The sequence below is a fragment of the Salvelinus sp. IW2-2015 genome, linkage group LG33, assembly GCF_002910315.2.
Source record: "Salvelinus sp. IW2-2015 linkage group LG33, ASM291031v2, whole genome shotgun sequence".
Classification (NCBI taxonomy): Eukaryota; Metazoa; Chordata; class Actinopteri; order Salmoniformes; family Salmonidae; genus Salvelinus; species Salvelinus sp. IW2-2015.
The window spans coordinates 7,798,991-7,824,612 of NC_036872.1; the positions used below are offsets into that span (position 1 = coordinate 7,798,991).

At 41.6% G+C, this 25,622-nt stretch overlaps 2 protein-coding genes across 2 annotated transcripts; one reads left to right on the forward strand and one right to left on the reverse strand.

The window, feature by feature from the left end:
• Positions 1 to 1,096: 1,096 nt before the first annotated feature.
• On the reverse strand, positions 1,097 to 16,392 carry pes (pescadillo). The gene is made up of 15 exons (XM_023978574.2): positions 16,258 to 16,392; positions 15,620 to 15,699; positions 15,218 to 15,371; positions 14,961 to 15,070; positions 12,521 to 12,692; positions 9,914 to 10,003; positions 7,240 to 7,356; positions 6,840 to 6,917; positions 6,544 to 6,633; positions 5,919 to 6,049; positions 5,627 to 5,752; positions 4,635 to 4,819; positions 3,348 to 3,478; positions 2,704 to 2,889; positions 1,097 to 1,520 (listed from the first exon to the last, which is right to left on the reverse strand). The coding sequence occupies exons 1-15, from the start codon at positions 16,279 to 16,281 to the stop codon at positions 1,437 to 1,439; spliced, it is 1,758 nt and encodes a 585-aa protein (XP_023834342.1). The 5' UTR covers positions 16,282 to 16,392; the 3' UTR covers positions 1,097 to 1,436.
• A 1,986-nt stretch (positions 16,393 to 18,378) lies between these two features.
• Positions 18,379 to 22,938, forward strand: p2rx2 (purinergic receptor P2X, ligand-gated ion channel, 2). The gene is made up of 12 exons (XM_023979128.2): positions 18,379 to 18,595; positions 19,388 to 19,523; positions 19,848 to 19,919; positions 20,199 to 20,274; positions 20,398 to 20,494; positions 20,624 to 20,704; positions 20,967 to 21,114; positions 21,445 to 21,575; positions 21,820 to 21,910; positions 22,046 to 22,111; positions 22,233 to 22,310; positions 22,735 to 22,938. The coding sequence occupies exons 1-12, from the start codon at positions 18,456 to 18,458 to the stop codon at positions 22,837 to 22,839; spliced, it is 1,221 nt and encodes a 406-aa protein (XP_023834896.1). The 5' UTR covers positions 18,379 to 18,455; the 3' UTR covers positions 22,840 to 22,938.
• The last annotated feature ends 2,684 nt before the right edge of the window (positions 22,939 to 25,622 follow it).

A 25,622-nucleotide genomic window follows, 5' to 3' on the forward strand; every position in this document is an offset into this window, starting at 1 on the left:
GCATTGTTTAAAAAAAAAAAAATATCCCCATTCTAGTGAATGGAGAAAAATCTTTGGGTTCAATCTTCGTGTAAAAAGAAAAATCAGGGTACCAATAATTGCTTCTATTACACCAGATGTATGTCCTTGAACCGGTTCTTTCAAAATAGCACACAGAAGTTAAGGATTATTCAGTTGCTACTGGCAGCACCACGGTCAGCCTTCAACTGGAGATACTCAAGGAGAGGGCAGCACCAAACTAGCCTGCAACGTCACTTCCTGGACTAACTCAAACTGTGCATGTTGTCTTGAAAATCTACCCCATGAAACACCATCTTAGCTGCCAAAACTGACTTCCTTGCCTTCAAAAGGCACCATCTTCACATAGCAATGAATGGGGCCACGTGATCGATGGGTTTGTCCATTCATATACGGTCATTGGTCGAGACTGATGCTTTGTATGGTTGTGGCTACCAGTACAGCGCTATCTAGTTGTCGCTTCGGAAATAAAGCTGACAACTTTAGATCGAGCATAACCCTTTTCCATTCTCCTAAGCTGCTGCGTTAGGGCTCCTAACCCACTATGTAGTCACTTCTGTCCATAGCTGGGCGAGGCTTAGCTAACATGCTACGGTTGTCAACAAACCATCAGTATCACAACGGCACCATGAAATTACTCAAGCCCCGCCAAACCTAGGAGAATTGGACTCCCAGTCAGTGGCAGTGACGAGAAGTAACAGTAAGTAATTCATTACACTGGACAGTGATGCAAGAATCTTAATCCAAAGGATCCGCACCATTTAAACGTTCATAAAGGAAAGTCTTGAGGCCCTAACGCATAAAACAAAGAAAGATTGGACATAAGTGACAGGTAGTGCTAGGTTGACACGGGTACTAAGCACTACCGTGTGCATTGCTGCCACACCTTACCCACCTCCCTCAAGTTAAAAGAAGTGGGCCAATTAACAAAAAAATGAAGTCCATAAACAATTTATTTGAATTACATATCAAGCAAGAGTCACCTTTTTTAAGCATACAAAATGTTTTCATGGGGTAAGCTTCATACACATTTGAATTTGTCTGATGACACCAACAAGTTATTCTACTGAAGTATTTAGAACCACATTTAATTACACACGCCATAGATTAAAATAGGGTGAATCATGGGGGGGGGGGGGAGAATTCAGGTACAGAGTACTGACCAGTTCACACAAGAACAAAGCAAAGTCACCTCACGATGGTTGAGGCAGGGTGGATAATATTTCACAACAATGTGACTCCTCCAGCTTTTCCAACTGCCAATATGCGTGACCACATGGTTTTAACACTCATCATATTCAATGGGACCAACTTTTTCTGAATAAACCTATGAGTTTCATGAGACTTCAACCTTGTATGATTGACGACCATACAAATAAAAAAGAACGAGTCCTTGATGAATATCCACAGTTAAGCGGCTACTGTTTCTTGGCTTTTTTCTGCTTCTTCTGAGCCTTGCCTGCGTCCTCGTGGGCCTTTCTCTTGGCCGTCAGTTTGTTAACCTGCGAGGGGGAAGTAGATTGAGTTAATGAACAGTGGAGTAAAATCGAGAATTCATGGGTGTGCAACCAAGGTCACATGCTCTCTAAAAGGGCTATTGTTTTAGCGTGCAAGGTTTCCTGGCTATTCAAACCCTGTTAATCATTATCACTACAGCTCAATAGGTAGGTACTAGGCACAAAGATAGCAGCCTAGTGGAAAGTACACGGCCAGTTATCCCAAAACGCCAGGCCTGATCCTCTACCTCCATGTATATTAATACGGCTGTTCCCGAGGCAAATGTACTAATGGGTCTGACATGGTAATGTGCTGCGTCTATCTATTTATCTATCGTGCCGTTAAAGTATTTACCCCCTTACTGACTTTCTCCATTTTTGACACTGATTGTTAGACCTTCAACTAAAACCTAATATTAGACAAAGGAAACATGAGTGAACAAATAACAAAATGATACTTATTTGATTTATTTAATAAACAAATTTAAGAAGAAACCAATGCCCTTGTGAACAGGTAATTGCCCCCTTACACTCGTGTGGTTCCGGAGTTAATCAGTTTTTTGTTGTTGCATAAACTACTCGTTTCAGGTCCTGCCACAACATCTCAAAATCAGGTTTAGGTCTGGACTTTGACTTGGCCATTCAAACTTGAAATGTGTAGCTTCACAGCCATTCTGATGTAGACTTGCGTGTGTGTTTAGGATCATTGTCTTGATTGAGATGTGGGAAGGACATGAAACGTGCAGTTTATGCTCGAAAACCCCCAAATGTCGCTGAGTTAAAGAAGCTCTGCATGGAAGAGTGGGACAAAATTCCTCCACAGCGACGTGAGAGAATAATCAACAACTACAGGAAGTGTTTGGTTGAAGTCATTGCAGCTAAAGGTGGCACAACCAGTTAGTGTAAGGGGGCAATTACTTTTTCACACAGGGACATTGGGTAGTACATCACTTTAAAACTCAATTGTTTGTGTTATTCCCTCAGGTTTATCTAATATTAGGTTTTGGTTGAAGATCTGATAACTCAACGTAAAAAATATGCTAAAATAGAGAAAATCGGAAAGGGGAAAATACTTTTTCACAGGACTGTATCTATGTAAATATCTATCTCCATCGACAGGCAACGGGACACAGTGATGTCATGTGAAGTGCCATGTTGGTTTGGCCGGTGAGCAGCGGAGGGGACTCACCTCTCGGGTCGTCCTCTTCTTGCCGAACATGATCTTGTCGTACAGGTACTTCTCCTTCTTCTTCATCATCATGATGGCCAGACGCTTCTCCTCTGCCTTCTCCTCCTGCTCCAGTCGAACCTTGTTCCCCACGGAACCAGTTTCCCAGGGTTTCACTTTGCCGGGGGTCACCTTCACCGCCAAAGTCTGCAGGGACAGGAGAGAATTGATACATCTAAAGTTGTGTCCAAAATGGCACTCTATAGTGCACTACGCCTTACGATAATGTTTTATGTTAGATGAAACAGGCCATTCAGATGGTAAAACTGTAGAGCAGGGATCAACTAGATTCAGCCACGGGATGATTCTTGAGCGGAAGGTCAGGAACATAATTCTAAATAACTTGTAGACTGGAAATTGACCGGAAGAAACCCAAACGGATAATATTTGACTAAAACAAATTCAAAACCTTGCTTAAAATTTCTATATTATCAAATATCTCCCTCTATAATGCGAGAGAATATTATTTATTATACTTTTCCCCCCTCAAAATTAAAACCACTTGTAGCAGACTTTAAATGTATATATTTTGTTGAAAAGTTGGTGGAGGGGGCAGATCAAATCACCCGAGGCCAAATTCGTAGAGACTGCTAGGATTCTCTCACCTTGCCATGGGCTCGCGTATCCTCCATCTTCTTCAGATTCTTCTCCTCGGTCAACTCTTCATCGTCCACATCATCATCCTCTTCTTCCTCCTCCTCCTCTTCTTCATCCTCCTCTTCCTCATCCTCTTGTACTGATATATATTTCAAAAAAATTGTTGAACATTTTAGTTCAACGCAACATACATCATGCAGGTGCAGAAACATGTGAAGCAGAGAGCAGAGAGAGATACAAAGTATATTGAAAGCAGGCGCTTCCACACAGGTGTGGTTCCTGAGTTAATTAAGGAATTACAATCCCATCATGCTTAGGGTCATGTATAGAAATGCTCAGCAGGCCATTATTTTGGCCACCATGGCTATGCCCCAATAGGATGACAATGCCCCCATCCACAAAATTGGATGTTCCAAGTCCACAACAATGCTTAAACCACACCAGGAGACCTCGAGGGTAAAAATCAAAGAAATGTGGATTAAAATGCGCACCAGCCAGAGACCATTGTTTGGTTAGTGATGTTTCTGTAGCGCTCATGTGATTACAGAGTTTGCTAAACAAATGGCCACTGGATTGATGCAAATAATCATATTCTGCCAGGTAGGCACAGGCTACTTTGTAGTAAACATTTAATTGAGAAGGTTTTTAGGAAAGTCTTTCCATCTACCAGAAGACGGTTGTCATTACATTAGACTCATCACTAACGGCTACAAAAAGTGACAGACAAACGCGCACAGACAGACGGGCAGAATGTTCAGAAAGGAAAATACAAATCACGGATGCATTTTGTTCATGTCTTATGATAATAATATTGGGCAAATTAATGCATTTTCTAATAAGTTCAATACATTTAGATGATTTTTTTTGGTTCAACAATTTATTCAGTTTTAAAATCTGGGTTCGATCTGCAACGCAGATTTTATAGGGCACTACGAGTAGTCACTGAATTGTTTGAGGAGCATGAAAATGATGTAAACCATATGCCATCAGATCTCAACCCAATTGAACACTTATGGGAGATTCTAGAGCGGCACCTGAGACAGTTTTCCACTTCAAAACACCAAATGATGTAATCTCTTGTGGAAGAACGGTGTTGCATCCCTCCCATAGAGTTCCAGATACTTGTAGAATCGATGTCAAGGTCCATTGAAGCAATGAGCCCAACGCCCTATTAAGACACTATGTTAAAATGTATTTTATTTTAGCGGTTAACTGTAGGTTGCATAGGAAATGGCACCCTATTCCCTCTACAGTGTACTACTTTTGACCAGAGTCCAGCTCTGCTCAGCTCTTACCGGGCTTCTCCCCGCGCTGCAGGGCCATGAGCTTTAACTTCTCCGGGGGCACGTAGTCGCCGTCCTTCTCCTCCACGAAGGGCGAGAGGTGGGGTGGCAGCGTCGTCCCCAGGAAGTAGTCCTCAACGGGCAGGCGCATCTTGGCGTTGACSGAGTCAAACACCCACTGGGGCTGGATGTAGTACCTGGAGCAGGACACGACCACCACACACGCTTACAGTTACACACCTGCCTGCCTCCTTTACGACCAAGGTTTCTACACAGATATGGATCATACTGGGTTCAAATAATAGCCGCCTTCTTTCAAATACTTTAAGCGTTTGATCCAGACAGTCTGGAGTGCCAGATGGGCGGAGTTTGCACCTTTGGGACTAATCCATTGTGCCAGGTGGGCTCCATTGGGAAATGTATACAGTCAGTCAACCCAACCCATATTAGAATGTAACATTTAAACATTCCAAAAAGATGTGAGACCATTCACACATTGGCAAGTTGAGGTTGCGATCACAACAGCTGAAGACAAAGGTCTGGACAGGGTTAGCAGGCCCATAGTGTCGGCATTATGTACCCTGTTTAAAGCTAAGCTCTATGAAGAGCGATAAAGGGGACAAGAACTGTCACACGTGGCTCTGCCCACAGACTCCACCCCCTGGAAGCCCTGGATAACAGAGGCCTTTGAGCGACCAGAGCAGGAAGAGCCCTTTTGAAAGGGGGCATTGTGGGGACGAGCTGAGCCCATCTCTGAGGGGGGACTGAAGGAAGGAGAAGGAAACCCCCCAACCAGAGCAACAGTTAGCAGCCGGGCAACAAAACACTTGGGTCTGTAAATAGCCCTGGCTGAAATAAAATTGTGATTTGAACGAGGGGCGGGGGTTGTATTTTTATTTTCTTCCAAAGATCATTCATGCAAAGATTTTGAATGAATGGCAAGACATTGGCAACGACTGTAATGACTGCAGATAAAGGTATATGAACCGTCGGGGTCCCTTCACCTGTTGATGTACTGCTTGTCCATGTCAGGCCTGTCTACAATCTGATGAGTGATTGTCTCGTCGGCCACTTCGTAGGTGCCACCGATGCAGAGGGACTTGTCCCAGGACACCTCGGCACCAAAACACCTGGCAGACAGAGAGGGATGGAGATAAAAAAAACAATGGTTCACTTCATGGTGCATCAAAGCTCCCCTTTGAGGTGCGGTGTGGCATGGAAACCATCCCCAAAAGATTTGGCTTGTTTTTACTTCCCAGGGTGCCATAATGTCTGTGGCGGTGGGCTGGTTCTCACCTCAGGATAAAAGCCAGTGACTCTCTGGGAACTTCCCTGTTCAAGAAGAACTTGAGCCCCTCAAAAAGCCTATTCTGGGCCTCCTGCTCTTTCTGCTCCTTCTCTCTGGCCTGCATATTCTCCTGGTCCTCCTGAAGAAAGACAGAAGGTGTAGGGTGAAAGGAGACAGGAAAAGCTTTTAGAAGGGTACACAGGCAGTTAGTGGGGTGGTTTGGTTGCATCATGTTGTTTATAAAACAGCTTGTAGCCATAGAGGAGTGCTGCCCAGTCTAACACTGCTAATGAGGTGAATCCACCGGGGAAAACGTGAGCCTCTCCCTGTAGACCCACTGATTTTCAGAGTGTGGCCTTCCTGTGAGCAATTAGTTCAATCAGCTATTTTTATCCCATCATCAAATTGCCTAACAACGATTTAGAAAGAACATCAACGTCAAATACAGAGGACGACTTTTGTATGAGAACTATCAATTTACGACGAGGGTGTGCTACAAATAGTTCCTCCACCCACAAAGATCTGGGAAAGAAAGGGCTTTCTAAATGGAAGGAATGAAAGGTGAACGTGGGAGGCATTGGTCATAACACACTCGTGACCACCTGGTAGCTACTTTATTCAGTGTCTCCTTACCCCCTCGGTAGGGAAAAGGTCCAGCTGGTTCTCCTCCTCCTCTGCGGTGGCGACCACCCGTGCCAGGCTGGCACTCAGGGCTGACAGTTTCTGTTGAGCGCATGAAACTCACAGGTTCAGTTTACACACAGCTTAAAAACACATTTCTACTGATAAGAGTACCATCAAGGACGGGCTGGTAGCCCAGATCAATAAAGAGGGATGTCGCCCTGTCCGACATATACAGGAATCCTCAAGTTAATATTTAGTTTACTCATTGATTTGTATCAATCCATAACAGTGACGAAAAGGCCCACCTCCAAGTAGCTCTCTGAGTCCATAGCGTAGTCCTCCTCGTGCTCTGCCTTCAGCTCCGACTCAGCTTTGCTGTCCAGCTGGAGAGATGGGTGGAGTTAGCAACAGCGCAGACAGACAACAACTAGCAGGCCAATGATCTCTGTATACTACAAGACAATATAATGTTCATCGACAAAAAGAACATGGTTACAAAAAAGGCGCCGCTTGTGACGCGTGATAGCTGAAATGGTTCTCCGGGATCGTATTCATTAGGGCACACTGTAGCAAAATGTTTTGCAACGGAAAACAAAAACAAGCATTTCTTATTTAACTTCCGGTAGCCCCTTCATGTTTCAGTCCGTTTTCTTCCGCTTGTTGCGTAATGAACACGATGCAAGTTAAGGCCAGGTGCTGGGTTACCTTGGGCGGGTAGACCAGGTTGAGGGTCTGGTAGAGGCGGAAGTTAATGAAGCCAAAGAGGGTAGTGTACATCTCTGTGAAGGTGGCCATTACTCTGTAGTCCACATCTGTCGGGTGCTGGGGGAGAAAGGATAGATAATTAAGCCTGAAAGAATGCATTGTAGAGTCAATGTTGAGGAGAGCCATTGCCACGTACGCTTATCAAGTTCCTCTAATTTACCCACAATTAACAGCATCAACTTAAATTTGCCTTGAAGCAATGCCTCTCACTCCATTCTCAGATAGAAAATAATCTATAGGTATAGTGTGAAGGAATGTGTGTTTGGGATATCTGACGTATCAGACCATAGTATCATTTCTATGGCCATACATCTAAACTGTAGGAAAATAAAGACTGTGTGGAGATGGCCCTTTTCAAAATTCTCACATTCAATGGTAGATGATATAAAAATGGAAATAAGGAGATGTATAGAGGAAAATGATAAGTTGAATCCTAATATTCTATGGGATGCAGTGAAGGTTGTCATTTGTGCAAAACTAAATCACACTTACAACATTCCAGAAGAAAGCTAGATTGGCTATATATCAGAATTTGATTAAGAAGTTGAAAGGTATGGAACAAAAAGAAAAGATCACTTGATCCACAACAGATTAAAGAAACAAGGAGAAAAATAGATGATATTCTGAGTAACAGTAATTTATTTTAAACAGATTTCATGAGGGGGGCCGTAAAGCTACAAGACTGCTAGCTAGACGAATACACAGATATATTTTGTATTTGCTAAGATAAGAGATCCACAAAGTAGACAAATTAAACACTGACCCATGACCATAGCCATAACCACGAGTCCGACGCAAAGGATAAGACCAGGCAGTGTCAGAGGACGGCCACTAATATTATTTTTTATAGACTCCAGTCACCCAAATCATACACTGTTCTCTCTGCTACCGCATGGCAAGCGGTCCCGGAGCAGCAAGTCTAGGTCCAAAAGGCTTCTTAACAGCTTCTAACCCCAAGCCATAAGACTGCTGAACAATTAATCAAATGGCCACCTGGACTATTTACATTAATCCCCCCCCCCCCACATCACCAACAAACTATCATGGTCCAAACACACCAAGACCGTTGTGAAGAGGGAACGATAACATCTATTCCCCCCAGGATTGCTGATTCAACTTGTTAGCCAGGGTTCGTGAAGATAACCAATAATTCTACAATGTTCAGATGAGACATAAATAAGGCGACGATTAATATTGACTGCTATTGATGTAAACGATTACTAGGTCTTTAAGAGTTTATTCAGAAGATAACAGCTCTATAAACATTATTTTGTGGCGCCCCGACTTTCTAGTTAATTATCTACCTGATTCGCTTAATTAGGTATTATTAATTACAGAGAAATGATTTTATAGAATAGCATGTCATATCACTTAATCCGGCATAGCCAAAGACACGACAGAACTATTTAAGACCATGGAGGATATATTGGACCCAATAACAACATTCACGTTAGATATTTGGTTTGATATGGTCTGGAAACAGATATTGGAGAGAAGAATTAGGATCATGAGAGTTCATATGTCAAATTTAAATCTGGCACATATGATCAGAGTTTTAAACAATGGGTTAATCAGGGTATAACAGCATTGTGTACCATTGTTGAGAATGGGAAGATTTAGATCCTGAAAACTCAAGGCAACATACAAAACCTGGATTTTTTTTTTTTTTTAGATACTTACAGTAAAATGAATTACTATATCAAAGGAGCTAAAGCATATAAACTCACCCATGGACTAAAGGAGTTTTGAGAGCAATTAGTAAAGCAAGTAAATTTAGGGTAATCTCAGTATTGTACCAAGGCTTGATAGAAAGTAAAGAAAACTCAATGTTGTTGATCAAGGACATTTTTGAAAAATGAATCCACTTTAATCTCTGAAGATGAAGAGTGGAAGAACGTGTACAACACAACAGGCAACCACTAATTCAAGAATATGGACAGAGTTACGTTGGAAGAACCTGACTTGATTGTTTATTACAGGTAAAATTAAGAGTGAACTTTGTACGCAACAAATGTGTTGGAGAATGTGTGGACACATGGAAGCTAACCACTATCATATGTTCTGGAAATGCAAAAAATGTGTGTTTTGGGATAACGTGTGTTCTACTATTAAAGACATCCTGTGCTAGGATGGTGTGCCTAGGACTTGCTCTGTTGTCTACCTAGGAAATGTACAGGATGAAATAAGGGCATGTGAATAGTATATGATTAGGAACCTTCTTGCAGCTAGTAAGAAAGCTATAACAAACATTTTTTATTAATTAGATCCTCCCAAACTAGATGATTGGTTAGCCATTATACAATAAATCTATATGGAAAATATATCTTATTTGTTAAGAAATAAGGGAAAACAAGTTTGAGGCGAGATGGGAGAAATTGATATGGTTTGAGGCTCAGTAATGGGATATTAACTACTTAATGTGGTAACTGACATACATAACTGTATTAACGCTGTGATGTTAATATTGTACACAATGTATCCCTGAACACCGGTCTTTTGCATGTATTTTATGTATACATTTTACTATGGTGAATTTCTGTACATTAGTGGAAAAATCCAAAGTATATAAAAAAAAATGGCTCTTTGAGCTGCTGTGATGTGACTCAGCACTTACATCATGGGCAAACTGGTAGGGCACGAGCCAGGTGATGAGCTGTCCAAGGACCTCTGCCTGATAGTAAATCCCCTTGATGGAGAGGAAAACCTGCCAGGGAAAGCAAAACCATGTCAAGTGTACTGCGGAATATCAGTTATTCTCTTTGCTAAAGAGCATGTATCTCATTCAGACAAATTCAATGTGAACTAACCACTCAAATTGCTTTCACAACACGTAATAGGCTTATAACACCGCTAAGTACACTGAACAAAAATATAAAACGGCAAGTGTTGGTCCCATGTGTCATGAGCTAAAAAAATGTTTTTTGGGGGGCACAAATTTGTTTACGTTGCCATTAGTGGGCATTTCTCCTTTGCCAAGATAATCCATCGACCTGACAGGTGTGGCATATCAAGAAGCTGATTAAACATGATCGTTACACAGGTGCACCTTGTGCTGTGGACAATAAAAGGCCACTTTAAAATGTGCAGTTGTGTCAACCAACACAATAGCACAGATGTCTCAAGTTGAGGGAGCGTGCAATTGGCATGTTGACTGCAGGAATGTCCACCAGCGCCGCTGCCAGATCATCTAATGTTCATTTCTCTACCATAAACTGCCTCCAACATCATTTTAGAGAAGAATTTGGCAACTAGCCTCACAACCGCAGACCATGTGTAACCACGGGAGCCCAGGACCTCCACATCCGGCTTCTTCACCTGCAGGATCATTTGAGGAGGCGTCGGAGAGGTCATGAGGAGTGTGTATGTAATGAAGCCCTTGTGTGTAAAAACAAATTCTGATTGGGGAGCCAGGCCCAGCCAGTGGCTGTACCCCTGCCCAGTCATGTTAAATCCACAGATTAGGCCTAATGAATTTCTTTAAATTGACTGATTTCCTTGCATGTTGCTTTTATATTTTTGTTCAGTACATACGGAAAGGTCAGACCCCTTGAGTTTTTCAACATTTTGTTACATTACAGCCCTATTCAAAAACGAATTCAATAAATGTTTTTCCTCAATCTACACACAATACCCCATAATGACAAAGCATAAGCAGGTTTTTGCAAATGTATTAAAAATAAAAAACAGAAATACCTTTACATAAGTATTCAGACCCTTTGCTATGAGACTCGAAATTGAGCTCCAGTGCATCCTTTTTCCACTGATCATCCTTGAGATGTTTCTACAACTTGATTGGAATCCACTTGTGGTAAATTCAATTGATTGGACATGATTTGGAAAGGCACACACCTGTCTATATAAGGTCCCACAGTTGACAGTGCGTGTCAGAGAAAAAAACAAGCCATGAGGTTGAAGGAATTGCCCGTAGAGCTCTGAGACGGGATTGTGTCAAGGCACCAATCTGGGGAAAGACACCCAAAAGAATTATACAGCATTGAAAGTCCAAGAACACAGTGGCCTCCATCATTCTTAAACAGAATAAGTTTGGAACCACCAAGACTCTTCCTAGAGCTGGCTGACCGGCAAACCCGAGCAATCGGGGGAGAAGGGCCTTGGTCAGGGAGGTGACCAAGAACTCAATGGTCACTCTGACAGAGCTCCAGAGTTCCTCTGTGGAGATGGGAAAACCTTTCAGAAGGACGACCATCTCTGCAGCACTCCACCAAATCACGCCTTTATGGTAGAGTTGCCAGACGGAAGCCACACCTCAGTAAAAGGCACATGACAGCCTGCTTGGAGTTTGCCAAAAGGCACCTAAAGACTCTAAGACCATGAGAAACAAGATTATATGGTCTGATGAAACCAAGATTGAACTCTCTGGTCTGAATGCCAAGCGTCACGTCTGGAGGGAACCGGGCACCATCCCTACGGGGAAGCATGGTTGTGGCAGCATCATACTATGGGGATGTTTTTCAGCGGCAGGGACTGGGAGACTAGTCAGGATCGAGGGAAAGATGAACGGAGCAAAGTCCAGCGAGATCCTTGATGAAAACCTGCTCCAGAGCACACAGAACCTCAGACTGGGGCGAAGGTTCACCTTCAAACAAGACAATGACCCTAAGCACACAGCCAAAACAATGCAGGAGTGGCTTCGGGACAAGTCTCTGAATGTCCTTGAGTGGCCTAGCCAAAGCCTGGACTCGAACCAAATAAAATATCTCTGGAGACACCTGAAAATAGCTGTCCTATCCAACCTGACAGAGCTTGAGAGGATCTGCAGAGAAGAATGGGAGAAACTCCCCAAATACTGGTGTGCCACGCTTGTAGCTTCATAACCAAGAACACTCTAGGCTGTAATCGCTGCCAAAGGTGTTTCAACAAAGTACTGAGTAAAGGGTCTGAATGTGATATTTCCGGCTATATATTTTTTGAAAAATATTTTTGCTGTGTCATTATGGGGTACTGTGTGTAGATTGATGAGTGGGAACAAAGTATTTCATCAATTTTAGAATAAGGCTGTAAAGTATTTCTTTTGCCAAAGTCAAGGGGTCTGAATACTTCAAATGCACTGAATATACAATTGTCATGACTTAAATCCATTTCAGTGGTTATTGTACCTGTAACAGTCAGCATCATTACTTAATCAATCAATCATGCCTACATTCATGAGGACCAACTATTTATGTTAGCGAGGACACATCTGCAGTCTCGTCCTTCCTACCTTCCTGAGAGAGCGAGATGTGACCACGTAGTTCATCCACTCCACAGTGAGGCGTCGGCATAGCGTGATGGTCTGGACGTGGCACTTGCCCGTGCGGGCGAAGGTGGAGAACAGGAAGCACATGGAGAGGGCGTCGTCAATGTCACGGAGGGCATCGATGAAAGTGGGGTACCTGGCACACAAATAGACCCGAACATAACCCTCAGAAACGTAGGACATCCTTTACAAATGTTATGTTGACATGAGCCGTAAACAGGGCTCAACACCATAGATCTTATGACTTGCCATGGCTACTGATAGAGATTTCTGTGCATGTGCAGGAGTTAGATTTTTTACGTAGCTGCTGCCCACTCTGCTGCATTCATAGCCTCTGCTCAGTGCTCCCACTGCTGCTTCCCTCCCGTTGACATGGAGGGGGTAACATCATGTTGTACACCCTCCCGTTGACATGGAGGGGGTAACGTCATGTTGTACACCCTCTCGTTGACATGGAGGGGGTAACGTCATGTTGTACACCCTCTCGTTGACATGGAGGGGGTAACGTCATGTTGTTGGTAAAAGACCAAGTCCATATTATGGCAAGAAGAGCTCAAATAAGCAAAGAGAAACTACAGTTCATCATGAGCACCAGCTACATAGGGTAAGCGCTGGGCGACATGGCCAAAATATCCTATCACGGTATTTAAAAAGAAGTTGACGGTATGACTGTATTTATGTTTTTGAATAATAAAAGTTATACATTTTCTATGAGTAGTGTGTGACCCTAGGGTGGTAACATATAAATCACATAGAATGTCAATGGATCTCTGAATGTTAAATACTGTTCAATTAAAACTACAAGCAAAAATAATTCCCTGCATTTTCATACATATCTGCATTTCCTGCACTCATTTGAGATCATTTCCCCACTGCCATGTAGGGCTGCAACGATATTGAAAAAAAAAATCGAGGCCATATTTTTCACCCAAACACTTGGGTGAACTGTTGGAATCATGGAAAAAATAATGATTATTCTAATTCTACAGTTAGAAGATAATAGTGGGCACTTTGAATACAGTGTTAATTGACATAAAAACAAATGAAAATGCCAGAAGAGTTATTGTGACAGGGTAAGGAACCAAAGTGTTGGTCAGTGCTTCCTAGGGGACCCTATAATCTTTGGCAACATTAAAACGTTATCTTAGCTACTTCATGTAGCTAACATTTATGCTGTGCATATTCCCCTTTCATTTAGAAGATACTGTTGCACAATCAACATGCTGATTTAGGCCTACACTGTCACTGGTATTATCAGGCTCTATAGCTAGCTCTGTTTAGTCTGACTCAGTACATTTATCCAGCTTACTAGCGATTAGGAGATAACACGACTTCGCCACAATGTGCTAAGAAAAGACAAACTAGCTTTTTGCAGATATAAGAAAGAATTTAATCGTGTAACTGTAGAATGCTTATGGATTTATATTAAAAAGCATCATAGTCATCAACATTGCTGCATGTGTTGCATTGGCCAGGCAGACTGAACGCAAGTGTCTCGTAGTCGACCAACAAAAAGGGCACTCCTTGAGTGCCAGTGGGCGAGGCAAGTTCTGTGTGGTAAGTAGCATGGAGAGAGAGAGCGGAGAGAGGACTCAAGTAGCGGAGTAAAGAATAACATTCAACTACAGATAGAAGGTAAAATAAAAACCCAAAACGGTCCATGCATCAATACCTGTATATGGTAAAATACGGTATACCGCCCAGCCCTACATAGTGTGTGTAAAATAACATGCACAGAACATGATCCAGATCCTTAGCTTTGAGAAAAAGGCCTCCAGATAGGCAGGAGCAAAAAGTCAGTATTGGCAGTCACTGCCTATTTTCTATTCCCCGAGTGTAGAAAACATTAGGAACACATCCCCAATACTGAGTTGCTCCCCCATTTTCCCTCAGAACAGCCTCGATTCACTGGGACACGGACTCTACAAGATGTCGAAAGCATTCCACTGGGATAATGGCCCAGATTGATTCAAATGCTTCCAACAGTTGTGTCAAGTTGGCCAGATGTCCTTTGGGTGGTGGACCATTCTTGATATACACGGGAAACTGTTGAGCATGAAAAATCCAGAAGCATTGCAGTTCTTGACAAACTGGTGCACCTGGCACCTTTTACCATACCCCGTTCAAAAGGCACTTAAATATGTTGTATTGCCCATTCACCCTCTGAATGGCACACATACATAATCCATGTCTCAAGTTTTAACCTGTCTCTTCCCCTTCATCTACACTGATTGAAGTGTATTTTACAAGTGACATCAATACGGGATCAGAGCTTACACCTGGATTCACTGTCATGGAAAGAGCCAAATGTTCCTAATATTTTGAACATTCAGTGTATGTAATTATATGCTCAACATTGCCATCTCCTGTTTGCAGTTGGCACTGCAGTGGATTGAGCCCTCACCTCTCCTTGATGATGTGGTCCAGTTTGTAGCCAGGCTTGTTATCTCTCAGTCTCTCCACCCCTGTCCATTCTGCCTTTCCATATGCCTTCCTCAGTTTACGCACAAACACCTACCAGAGACAGAACAGGACAAGGCAGCCTTACTAGATCTGCCCCTTGATTTGAAAATAGTGGACTGAAAATTCACTGTATGGTACGAAAATGTCAATAAACAAACATGTCTATATAGTAGTCAAAACACTAGTATAAAACATTACCTTGTACTCTCTAAACTTTCGAACGATGGGCTCGTGCAGGAGGAACCGGATGTCTTTGAGCAAGTAGAATGTGCGGGGGGCCGTGGAACCCTTGTTCACCTTCTTCTTGTGCTTAGGCTCATGAGGGTAGATGCCTTTCAGAATACACAGGCGTCTATGGAACACAGGACGAAGATAGACTCAATTTGGCATAGCTATAACTAATACCAGAGGGAACCATGAGATTACATTCACAACCAAAGTACAAGGCTGTTTACACTAGACACCACAGGGAAGAAAATGGACTGAAATAAGGAGGGCCTACAACTCACAAAACACGTATTTTCCATTGTAAAACTTTTGCTACAGTGTGTACTAATGAATAAGTTGTTGTGGTGGGTCAGTAGCAACGTCACCCAGTACCTGAAATCTGCCAGGCTTAGCTGCAGCTTCTTGCGGGCTTTGTTCCGTGTGATGTAGTTGGTGGCAGAGCCCCTCTCATACTGAATACAAATGGGTTTACAGTTACTCACAAGACATGAAGACAGTAAAAGACGTGGGGTATTGGAGAAACCTGGCTTGTAGCGAGGATGTCATTCTTAGATTGTTACTACAACACGTGTAACCATACTAAATCGCAAAAACCTTGATGCTGACAATGTTCAGCTTATCTTTTATCACTATTTAGTACTCTGTCTTTTTTATTCACCAGGTGAAGATGTAACGTACTACCGTAGCAGCTAGGCTAACGTTAACTAGCTAGCATAGAAGGGTTGAAAACAATCTGCATCAACGGCATGTGCCTCGACTAGACCGACGTAGAACTACAATAGTTGAGTACAAAGACGTGTTTCATGCAAGCAATCTATTACAAAAAATGTGATTATTATCAAGATTATAGTTTTACAGCTAACTAGTAACAGTTACCTAAACATGTTCGGCCTAAAGTAAAATCATAGGTATTTAATGCTGTGCTCAGATAAACTACTGTAGCCAACTTTAGCTTTACGTAGCTAGCAAAATCGTTGGATACTTAATTTGACAGATAGTGACAACCTTACCTTCTTTTTCTGTAGACCCCCCATTTACAATAGATATTTTCGTGTTATTCTAATAAATTACTTTTTTTAATGGCTTTACTTCTCTAGACAATCCTGTAAACACCACCACCACGAAAAAATACCGTGGCTGATGCACGTGTTGTGTGACATGCGCGGAATAAACTCGCAAGACCCCGACACCTCAAGCTGTCCATTTTAAGGCCTGAATATAAAAGACCTAAAACATAAAAGTAAATCAGTCAAATTTGGATCCCATGTGTGTCTATCTATTCATTGGAAATAAGTTGGATTTTGACGAATTCATTCATAATTCATTCAAACACACACAACCAGTCAAAAGTTTGGACACACCTACTCATTCAAGGGTTTTTCTTATTTTTTTAAAAACTATTTTCTACATTGTATAATAATAGTGAAGACATCAAAACTATGAAACAACGCATATGGAATCATGTAATAACCAAAAAAGTGTTAAACATTCTTTAAAGTAGCCACACTTTGCCTAAGCTTTGCACACTCTTGGCCATCTCTCAACCAGCTTCATGAGGTATTCACCGTGAATGCATTTCAATTAACAGGTGTGCCTTGCTAAAAGTTCATTTGTAGAATTTCTTTCCTTCTTAATGCATTTGAGCCAATCAGTTGTGTTGTGACAAGGTAGGGGTGGTATACAGAAGGTGGCCCTATTTGGTAAAAGACCAAGTCCATATTATGACAAGAACAGCTCAAATAAGCAACGAGAAATGACAGTCCATCATTATTTTAAGACATGAAGGTCAGTCAATACGGAACATTTCAATAGCCTTTCTTCAAGTGCAGTCGCAAAACCCATCAAGCGCTATGATGAAACTGCCACAGGAAAGGAAGACCAAGAGTTACCTCTACTGCAGAGGATAAGTTCATTAGAGTTACCAGCCTCAGAAATTGCAGCCCAAATAAATGCTTCACAGAGTTCAATTAACAGCCACATCTCAACATCAACTGTTCAGAGGAGACTGCTTGAATCAGGACTTCATTGTCGTATTGTTGCAAAGAAACCAACACCGAAGGACACCAAAAATAAGAAGAGACTTGCTTGGGCCAAGAAACACGAGCAATGGACATTAGACCAGTGGAAATCTGTCCTTTGGTCTGATGAGTCCAAATTTTTTATTTTTGGTTCCAACCGCAGTGTGTTTGTGAGACGCAGAGTAGGTGAACGGATGGTCTCTGCATGTGTGTTTCCCACCGTGAAGCATGGAGGAGGAGTTGCGATGGTGTGGGGTGTTCTGCTGGTGACACTGTCAGTGATGTATTTAGAATTCAAGGCACACATAACCAGCATGGCTACCACAGCATTCTGCAGCGATACGCCATCCCATCTGGATTGCGCTTAGTGGCACTATCATTTGTTTTTAGACAGGACAATGACCCAACACACCTCCAGGCTGTGTAAGGGCTATTTGACCAAGAAAGAGAGTGATGTAGTGCTGCATCAGATGACCTGGCCTCCACAATCACCCAACCTCAACCCAATTGAGATGGTTTGGGATGAGTTGGACTGCAGAGTTAAGGAAAAGCCGCCAACAAGTGCTTAGCATATGTGGGAACTCCTTCAAGACTGTTGGAAAAGCATTCCAGGTGAAGCTGGTTGAGAGAATGCCAAGAGTGTGCAAAGCTGTCATCAAGGCAAAGGGTGGCTATTTGAAGAATTAAAATGTTAATAAAATTTGACTTTTTGTTACTACATGATGATTCCATATGTGTTATTTAATAGTTTTGATGTCTTCACTATTATTCTACAATGTAGAAAATAGTAAAAAAAAAAAACAACCCTTGAATGAGTTGGTGTGTCCAAACTTTTGACTGGTACACACACACACACACACACACACACACACACACACACACACACACACACACACACACACACACACACACACACACACACACACACACAAACACACACACACACACACAACACACACAAATAATCCATTAGGAATAAAACTGTTGAGCCTAATCAATTTGATGCTATGTATTATTGAGAACAGCACTACAGGGGGTGAGGCAGAGAGAGAGAGAGAGAGAGAGAGAGAATGCGAGACAGAGACAGAGTGAGACTGACTCTGACTCATTACATAAACTTGGAAGTATCTGGGAACAAGTCACTCAGGACCTCATATCTGAACAGACAGCTGATAAACTCAGAAATCATAATGGGACTGCTTGAGTTTATTAAGGATTATTTTCTTGGTTTCTGGGACTATGAGACCCCGAAGGTAATGGTGGTTAAAAACAAAAAACTTGGAGTCATATATAGGGGGGTTCAGTTTCTTGTGATCACCTATTTCATCTGGTAAGTATTGGCCTCCTGTTGATGCATGCATAAAAATATACCATTTTAAATAGTATTGTCTTGGTGTGTAACTATCCTGTTTTTTGTTGTTGTGATTGAGTGTTTATGTTGCATTATCTATGACCTGCGTTGGATATTGCAGATACTGTGCCTAACAAGGCAATGTTAAGTCTGGTATTGGAAAGCATAAGAAGTAAAGAATGATAACTTAAACAAAAACATTGGTTGACTTTCAAGCTCAGATCAAATGTCCTGTCAGTGGACCCATATTTTTTGCTTTCAATAGCTATACCACCCATAACACTGTGATGTGAAATGAATCATTTGCTGAGAATAGCCACTTTGTGGTGAGGAAATGCCTTTCACTCGCAATTAAATCTCCAAACAAATATACAGCATAATTGATGGTAAGCACATAACGATTGCTGTGGTCAAGACGGACAGCTGTAGTCTCACTGGCATCATTGTGTAATGTGATCCAAATAGGCCAATTTTCATCGATTTTCGTTTTCCTGATGGTCCTTGAAGGAGATTTGTGTCTGTCTACTCATAAACATCCTATTTCAGCTTTTTCCAACATTTTCCAACATTTAAAATCAAGTTTCAAATGTTTAAGTATGCCTCATGGTCATCAGTATATCATGAAGCCCAAAATAAATGAATTTAGATCTTTATTGTCTGAATAAGCGCAAGTGTGGGCATGCATTAAAGTACAATTAAAATCACTTGGAAAGACTGAATTTGTCCACAGAACAGAAGTTAATCTGTGGCTGTCGAATCACCCTTCTACAGGTATGTCTTTATCAGTCAGAAAGCCTATCAGGACAGTGAGACGAGGCCAGAGAGCTCAGTCTACACTAAGATGAAAGGTACAGCACTGCTGGGGGACCACATCCTGGACATGGTGGAATACGTCCGACCCTCAGAGGTGAGCCCAAACTTTTGACTGGTACTGTACATTTTGCTCAGTCGCATGATCACTGATGAAGAAAATGGACTGATTTACAAATAATAATGAGTCCTTTAGGAAACAAGATGATTTGTAGATCAGTCAGTCTGCGGTCACCGACTGCAATGTAGTCGATCCTGAACATGCACGTTTGGCTCTATTCATAAAGCAAGGACATTAGGTAAAATAGATGTCAGAAAGATGATGCAATATGTAGCTATACTGTATGTTTTCTACATGTAGCCTACGTGACTAGTTACCATCATATACTGTACTTTCTTCTCTGTGGCATTTCACCTCTAGGGCGGTGACGTGATCAGTACAATACTGAGACGAGAGGTCACACACAACCAGAGGCAAGGCACGTGTGCTGAGGTGAGCGGTCTCAACCATTCCCCACACTCATGTGTTCTCCTGAAACCAAAAAAACATCTCAATAAAAATACTGCAGTCATTTTACATTGATCAATTCTAGGGCTGTATATTAAGTTGTGTGCCTTGCTCCATACTCCACTATTGCAACTCGCACTGTCTCCTGGAAAAGCTCTGTAAGATAATGTGATAAAGATTTATCAGTATCACTACCACCCCACAGCAGCACAGCTGGGAAAAGCTGATAATGTCTAAAACAATGACACTTTCCTCTTTTCTTAGCATTTCACCGTTCCCAGTGCCAACTGCTCAAAGGATGCTGACTGCATCTCAAGGGAAGTGAACTTTGATGGCAATGGTACGGACTGAAAAAGAGGGAAAAAGAGGGAACTAAGTGAAAAGTCCCACTAAGCCAGTTCTATGAATCTGTCTGTCAGTAGATGGTCCAGCTAATGCATTCAGTCTGATGTGTTTCCTGTAGGACAGAGAACTGGGCGCTGTGTTCCCTACTACAACCAGACCTTCAAGACCTGTGAGATTCAGACCTGGTGTCCTATTGAGGACTATGCCGCAATATGGTGAGGGTCAATATCAATATGACATTTTAGATAGTAGGCAGTCACAAACAAAACGACTGTCTCCCTAGCCTGGAATAAGTCAATTGTAAAATCATAAAATAAAGAGAAATATGTTGTTGTGTCCTTCAGGGAGCCGGCATTGGCAGAGGCCATCAATTTCACTGTTTACATCAAGAATGCCATCCATTTCCCCAAATTTAAAGTGCTGAGGTATAGTATGAACCCCCTCAACAACACACAACACACACACACACACACACACACACACACACACACGCGCGCGCGCACACACACACACACACACACACACACACACACACACACACACACACACACACACACACACACACACACACACACACACACACACACACACACACACACACACACACACCTGTAAAGGGAACTGTATCCCTGTTAATATGCTGCCTCAACTGTTTCTGCAAGCAATTCTCTCTTATCTCTTTCGCAGAGGAAACATCAAACCAAACAAACGAAATGGGCAGAAATATCTGAATAAGTGTCATTACAATGAGAAGAAACACCCCTACTGCCCCATCTTCCGGCTGGGCTACATCGCAGAACAGGCCAGGGAGAAGTTCAGCGAGCTCTGCAGGACTGTACGTGTACACCCGCAATCTACATCCAGACAGTGACACTGTATATCCCATTTTACAAATCATATCAAGCATAGAGAACCATTATTATTCGGGGCTCACATGAACGACAGAACACATGATCTAGGTCTAACGTCTCTAACGATATGTGTGTGTGTGTGTGTGATGTTTCAAAATCCGACGGTGTTTACAGATCATGGAAATAAGTAGCTAAATAGATAATGGCAATCAAAACTAATAGAAACAATCCACATTAAGGAGGAATGAGAAGATGTGTTGGATAGAGCGGCAGTAATGGCTCAGTTAGAGAGCTCATCAATTGTGTCCTGTCAGGGGGGAGTGATTGGAGTGTTCATCAACTGGAAGTGTGACCTTGACCTGGACCCCTCAGAGTGTACCCCCACGTACTCCTTCCGTCGCCTGGATCTTCGGAAGAACCTGCCCAGCTCTGGCTACAACTTCAGGTGAGCCTCTTCATAGCATCTTGTGAATGCCTGGGTCATATTCATTAGTGCACACTATAGCCAAACGTTTCGCAACAGAAACCAGGAAACGTGTTTCATATTCTTCTGTTTGGTGCCCAGTGCATACGATCATGTCTTTACTATTGCCATCTCATTGACATGACCTACTGTAACCTTTAAGTCTATCTCTGCTGTAACTTGGTTATGAAGAGGCATACAGGTCTTGACTTATTAAATGGTCTAGGTTTGCCAAGTATTACAGTAAGGACGGAGAAGAGTTCCGGACACTTATCAAGGCCTTCGGGATTCGTCTGGACGTCATAGTTCATGGACATGTAAGAAGTTCCTCCGTCAACATCCTTCATCAGTACTCAATTAACCATGAACCAGTTGTTGAGAACGATTACTCAGTGACATAAAGCGATATAAGGACTCTGTCCATCTCATTTTCTGCAATAATTCCTCTCCAGGCTGGACGATTCAGCATCATCCCAACTATCATCAACACGGTGACAGCCATGACATCTGTTGGAATAGTGAGTTTGATTCTCAGCACTCTCGTGGTATGTGTTGATGTAGTCTGTTTGTACCCGTTTCCCTTAAATGGTCGTGTCATCGTCTAGTTATTCATTGATATATTACTTTTCTTCATTCCAGTGTTCCATTATCTGTGACTGGATCATGCTCACTTTCATTGACAAGAACGATATCTACAGTGACAGAAAGTATGATGACGTAAGAAAATAATTTGATTCCATACATTCATCTTATTTTCTTTTGTTAACCATTTTCTGCTATAGCACTTATCACTGCACAACCAGTTAGGTAACTTCGTTTCCAAAGAATATAGTAGTGTGTAAAAGTATGTGTATTGTGTAAAAATATTAATATAACATTGTAATAGTTCAGCCTTAGTCCCTACCTGTGTGTTAATATTGTTCTAGCAGGGTTTCCTGAACTCAGTCCTGGGGCCCATCCTGGGTGCACGTTTGTTTTTTCCCCTAGCACTATACAGCTGATTCAAATAACCAACTCATTATTTGAATAGTGTAGTGCTAGGGCAGAAACCAAAACATGCACCCAGGGGGCCCCCAGGACCGAGTTTGGGAAACCCTGGTCTAAAGTAATGTTTTGCTTTTCTGACTGTATATTTCTTCAGGACAGTAAAGTGCCCAGCCCCAGCCAGCTCCTCACAGTTCCCACAGAATTCACCATCAGCTATGGCTCCAACCACTCAGACCTGTCAGAGGGAGTGGCCCTGTGATGTCCTGCCGCTACAGTGCTATTTGGCCACATGCATGGAGGATGCTATTCCTCAGACACCTGACTGTTGGACGGACAGACAGACAGACAGGACGGCCTTTCCCCCAATCGGTCTCAGACGTCCGCAGAGAGGCCTCTGATGGGTCCACCTCTGCGGAATTTAACTGAAAGACAGCCAAGACTTGATGGGTTAGTGTCAATTCCTGTTGGTTCAGGAATTGAATTATACACCAATAAATAAATTCCATGTCCAGTTCAATTGACAGGGACTGAAATTATACTGTTAAACCCAATCTCAAATGATTGCAAATTGTTTGAATTGAACACAAGAAAAATAAACCAAATCATTTATAGCAATCAGCTAAACGTGTTGGAGTAAATTTTTACTGAGAACCCTCTTTCCACAGTCTAACCCGAACCAAGTCAATAACTGTATACTGTAATCTATATATGCAAACATAACAATAAATGTCTAACCAACTTTTAACGTGATCTCTGCCAGTCAATCATATACATGTCAGATTGGAAGGAATAAGAAAACATGATTTTTCTGGTTTGAAAACACAGAATTATGCATTTCAAAAGGCTGACCATTTTAGTATATATATACACATACATATATATATACATATATATACACACACACATATATATATATATACACACACACATATATATATACATATATATACACACACACACACATATATATATATATATATACACACACACATATATATATACATATATATATATATACACACATATATGTATACACACACACATCTTTTTTAAATACATTTTCCTTTATTATTTCTTACAAAACCTACCACTCCTCCCCTAATTGGAGTAAACTAATAAACAAGAACACTTAGGCTTCTACTTCCAATTTATACATACTGTATACCTTTTACGGACACAATCTATTTTACAATAGTTATATTTTATTTGTTTTTAGTCCTGGCCTTCCTCTAACATCTATTTCTGGTGTCCATCCAGTTAGATTTTTGATTTGCCATATATTTTTAACTGCTATTTCACAAAAGTTCTGAACCTATATACATTTTACAGACACAGTATATTTTACATGAGTTATCTTGTTGTTATTAGTCCCACCCTGCTCCATTCAACTCCTCCCATCTCTCTCTCTTAACGCCATCCATATTGGATTTCTATTTGCCATATATTTTTCAACTGTGCTGTGATGCTTCACAAAAGTTCAGAACCTTTTTATTCTCATAGTTTCTACAGATTGTAAATTAAAGATAAACATTATTGCTAAAAGTATTATTATAATATTGATCGATTGTCTATGACTTTTCAAATAACCCAGCAGTGCTATCTGCAGCGTTAGCTCCAGGTAAATGTTGCAATTAATCACGACTTTTAATAATTGGATCAATCAAAAAAGATGACTATGCAAAACACAGTATACTATGTTCAGGGAGACAATATTCTCTGGGACTCATATTGCCTCCTTCAATGTTCATGTAGATGACTGATGCTGAGCATATACGGGAATAAAAAGGCACAGAGGTCCAAGAGAGCTCCACTCAGAGAGAGTAATCAAATAATGATTACATTTCCCACAAAATGGTTTCTATAACAAGATTGTGGGACATCCATCTGGAGTCGTAGAGAGTAATAGAAACATCGATAGTGAAAAGGACTGACGTCTGAGGTCTAATGGATCAGTGTTTTACGCAGTCGATGGATTGTTGACAGCCACAATGACACTTTGGAACTAGGTGATATGAACACACAGTCAGATATCATGGACGCAACAAGAAAAATCAAGGCAATGCTATTAATGCAGAGTTCTATACTTATTTCATTTTGGAACATCCAAAGTAGATGCCCTTCTCCGTTGAATGGCATTGGCATTTTTTCGCCTGCAACATGTCATAGGAAAACAAAGCGTAAAAAGTGAAATTGTAAATATCTTGAGCTCTGTATTTCACTCCATCCTTTAAAACAAACTGCCGGTCGGCAGGGAACCAACCCAATGCAACCAATCTAATTTTGAGACTCAGCTCCAGTGTAGATGTGAAATTAGATTACTGGTCTGAGAGCGATGCCCGTCTGTAAGCAGCAAAGTGAGTTCTCTGGAACAATGAGGTTATCGTGATGGAGGTAGATGGGTTAACATGATTTTGATCTAGACTGGGATATGCCATAACGAGTAGATGTTTTCTTTACAGATGACAACAAAGGGAGCCAGGGATGAATGTGCACTCTTCCTCATCATCCTCACTCCAGATAGGCTAAATCAACAAATGCTAAAGCCAAGCACTTCTGCACTAAACTGGCATTTCAATTCCAGGCAAATCATCCTCACAATATCAGTAGTATAGTAATGATAAAACGTTGGTATTGGAGCAGCAGGCTCCGATAGCCTTCTGTGTTCTGGTTACACTGAAACTCACATCTAATGTATCTCCCCTAATTGTCTATGACCCTGAAGACTGGGGTTCAATCCCTGTGTCCACCCACATAATTGTATTTTAATCTCCATTAAATAAAAACTCAGCCACATTAGCATCCAATTACAGAGGAAGGAGAGTCACCATGTTATGTTTAGGACTGATGGGGTTTCCAGATCTGGGCAGCAGCCCTCAATGAGTGTTTAAATGCGCACTAATAATTCGATATTGAACAGATTATGCAATTGTCATGTCAACACCTTACTCTGCTTATTTTAAATCGGCGTAAACTCAAAATCAATTAAGCATACGCCGATTATAACACCTGGTTTTCTGAGCAATCTTTTGAATTATCGGCGTT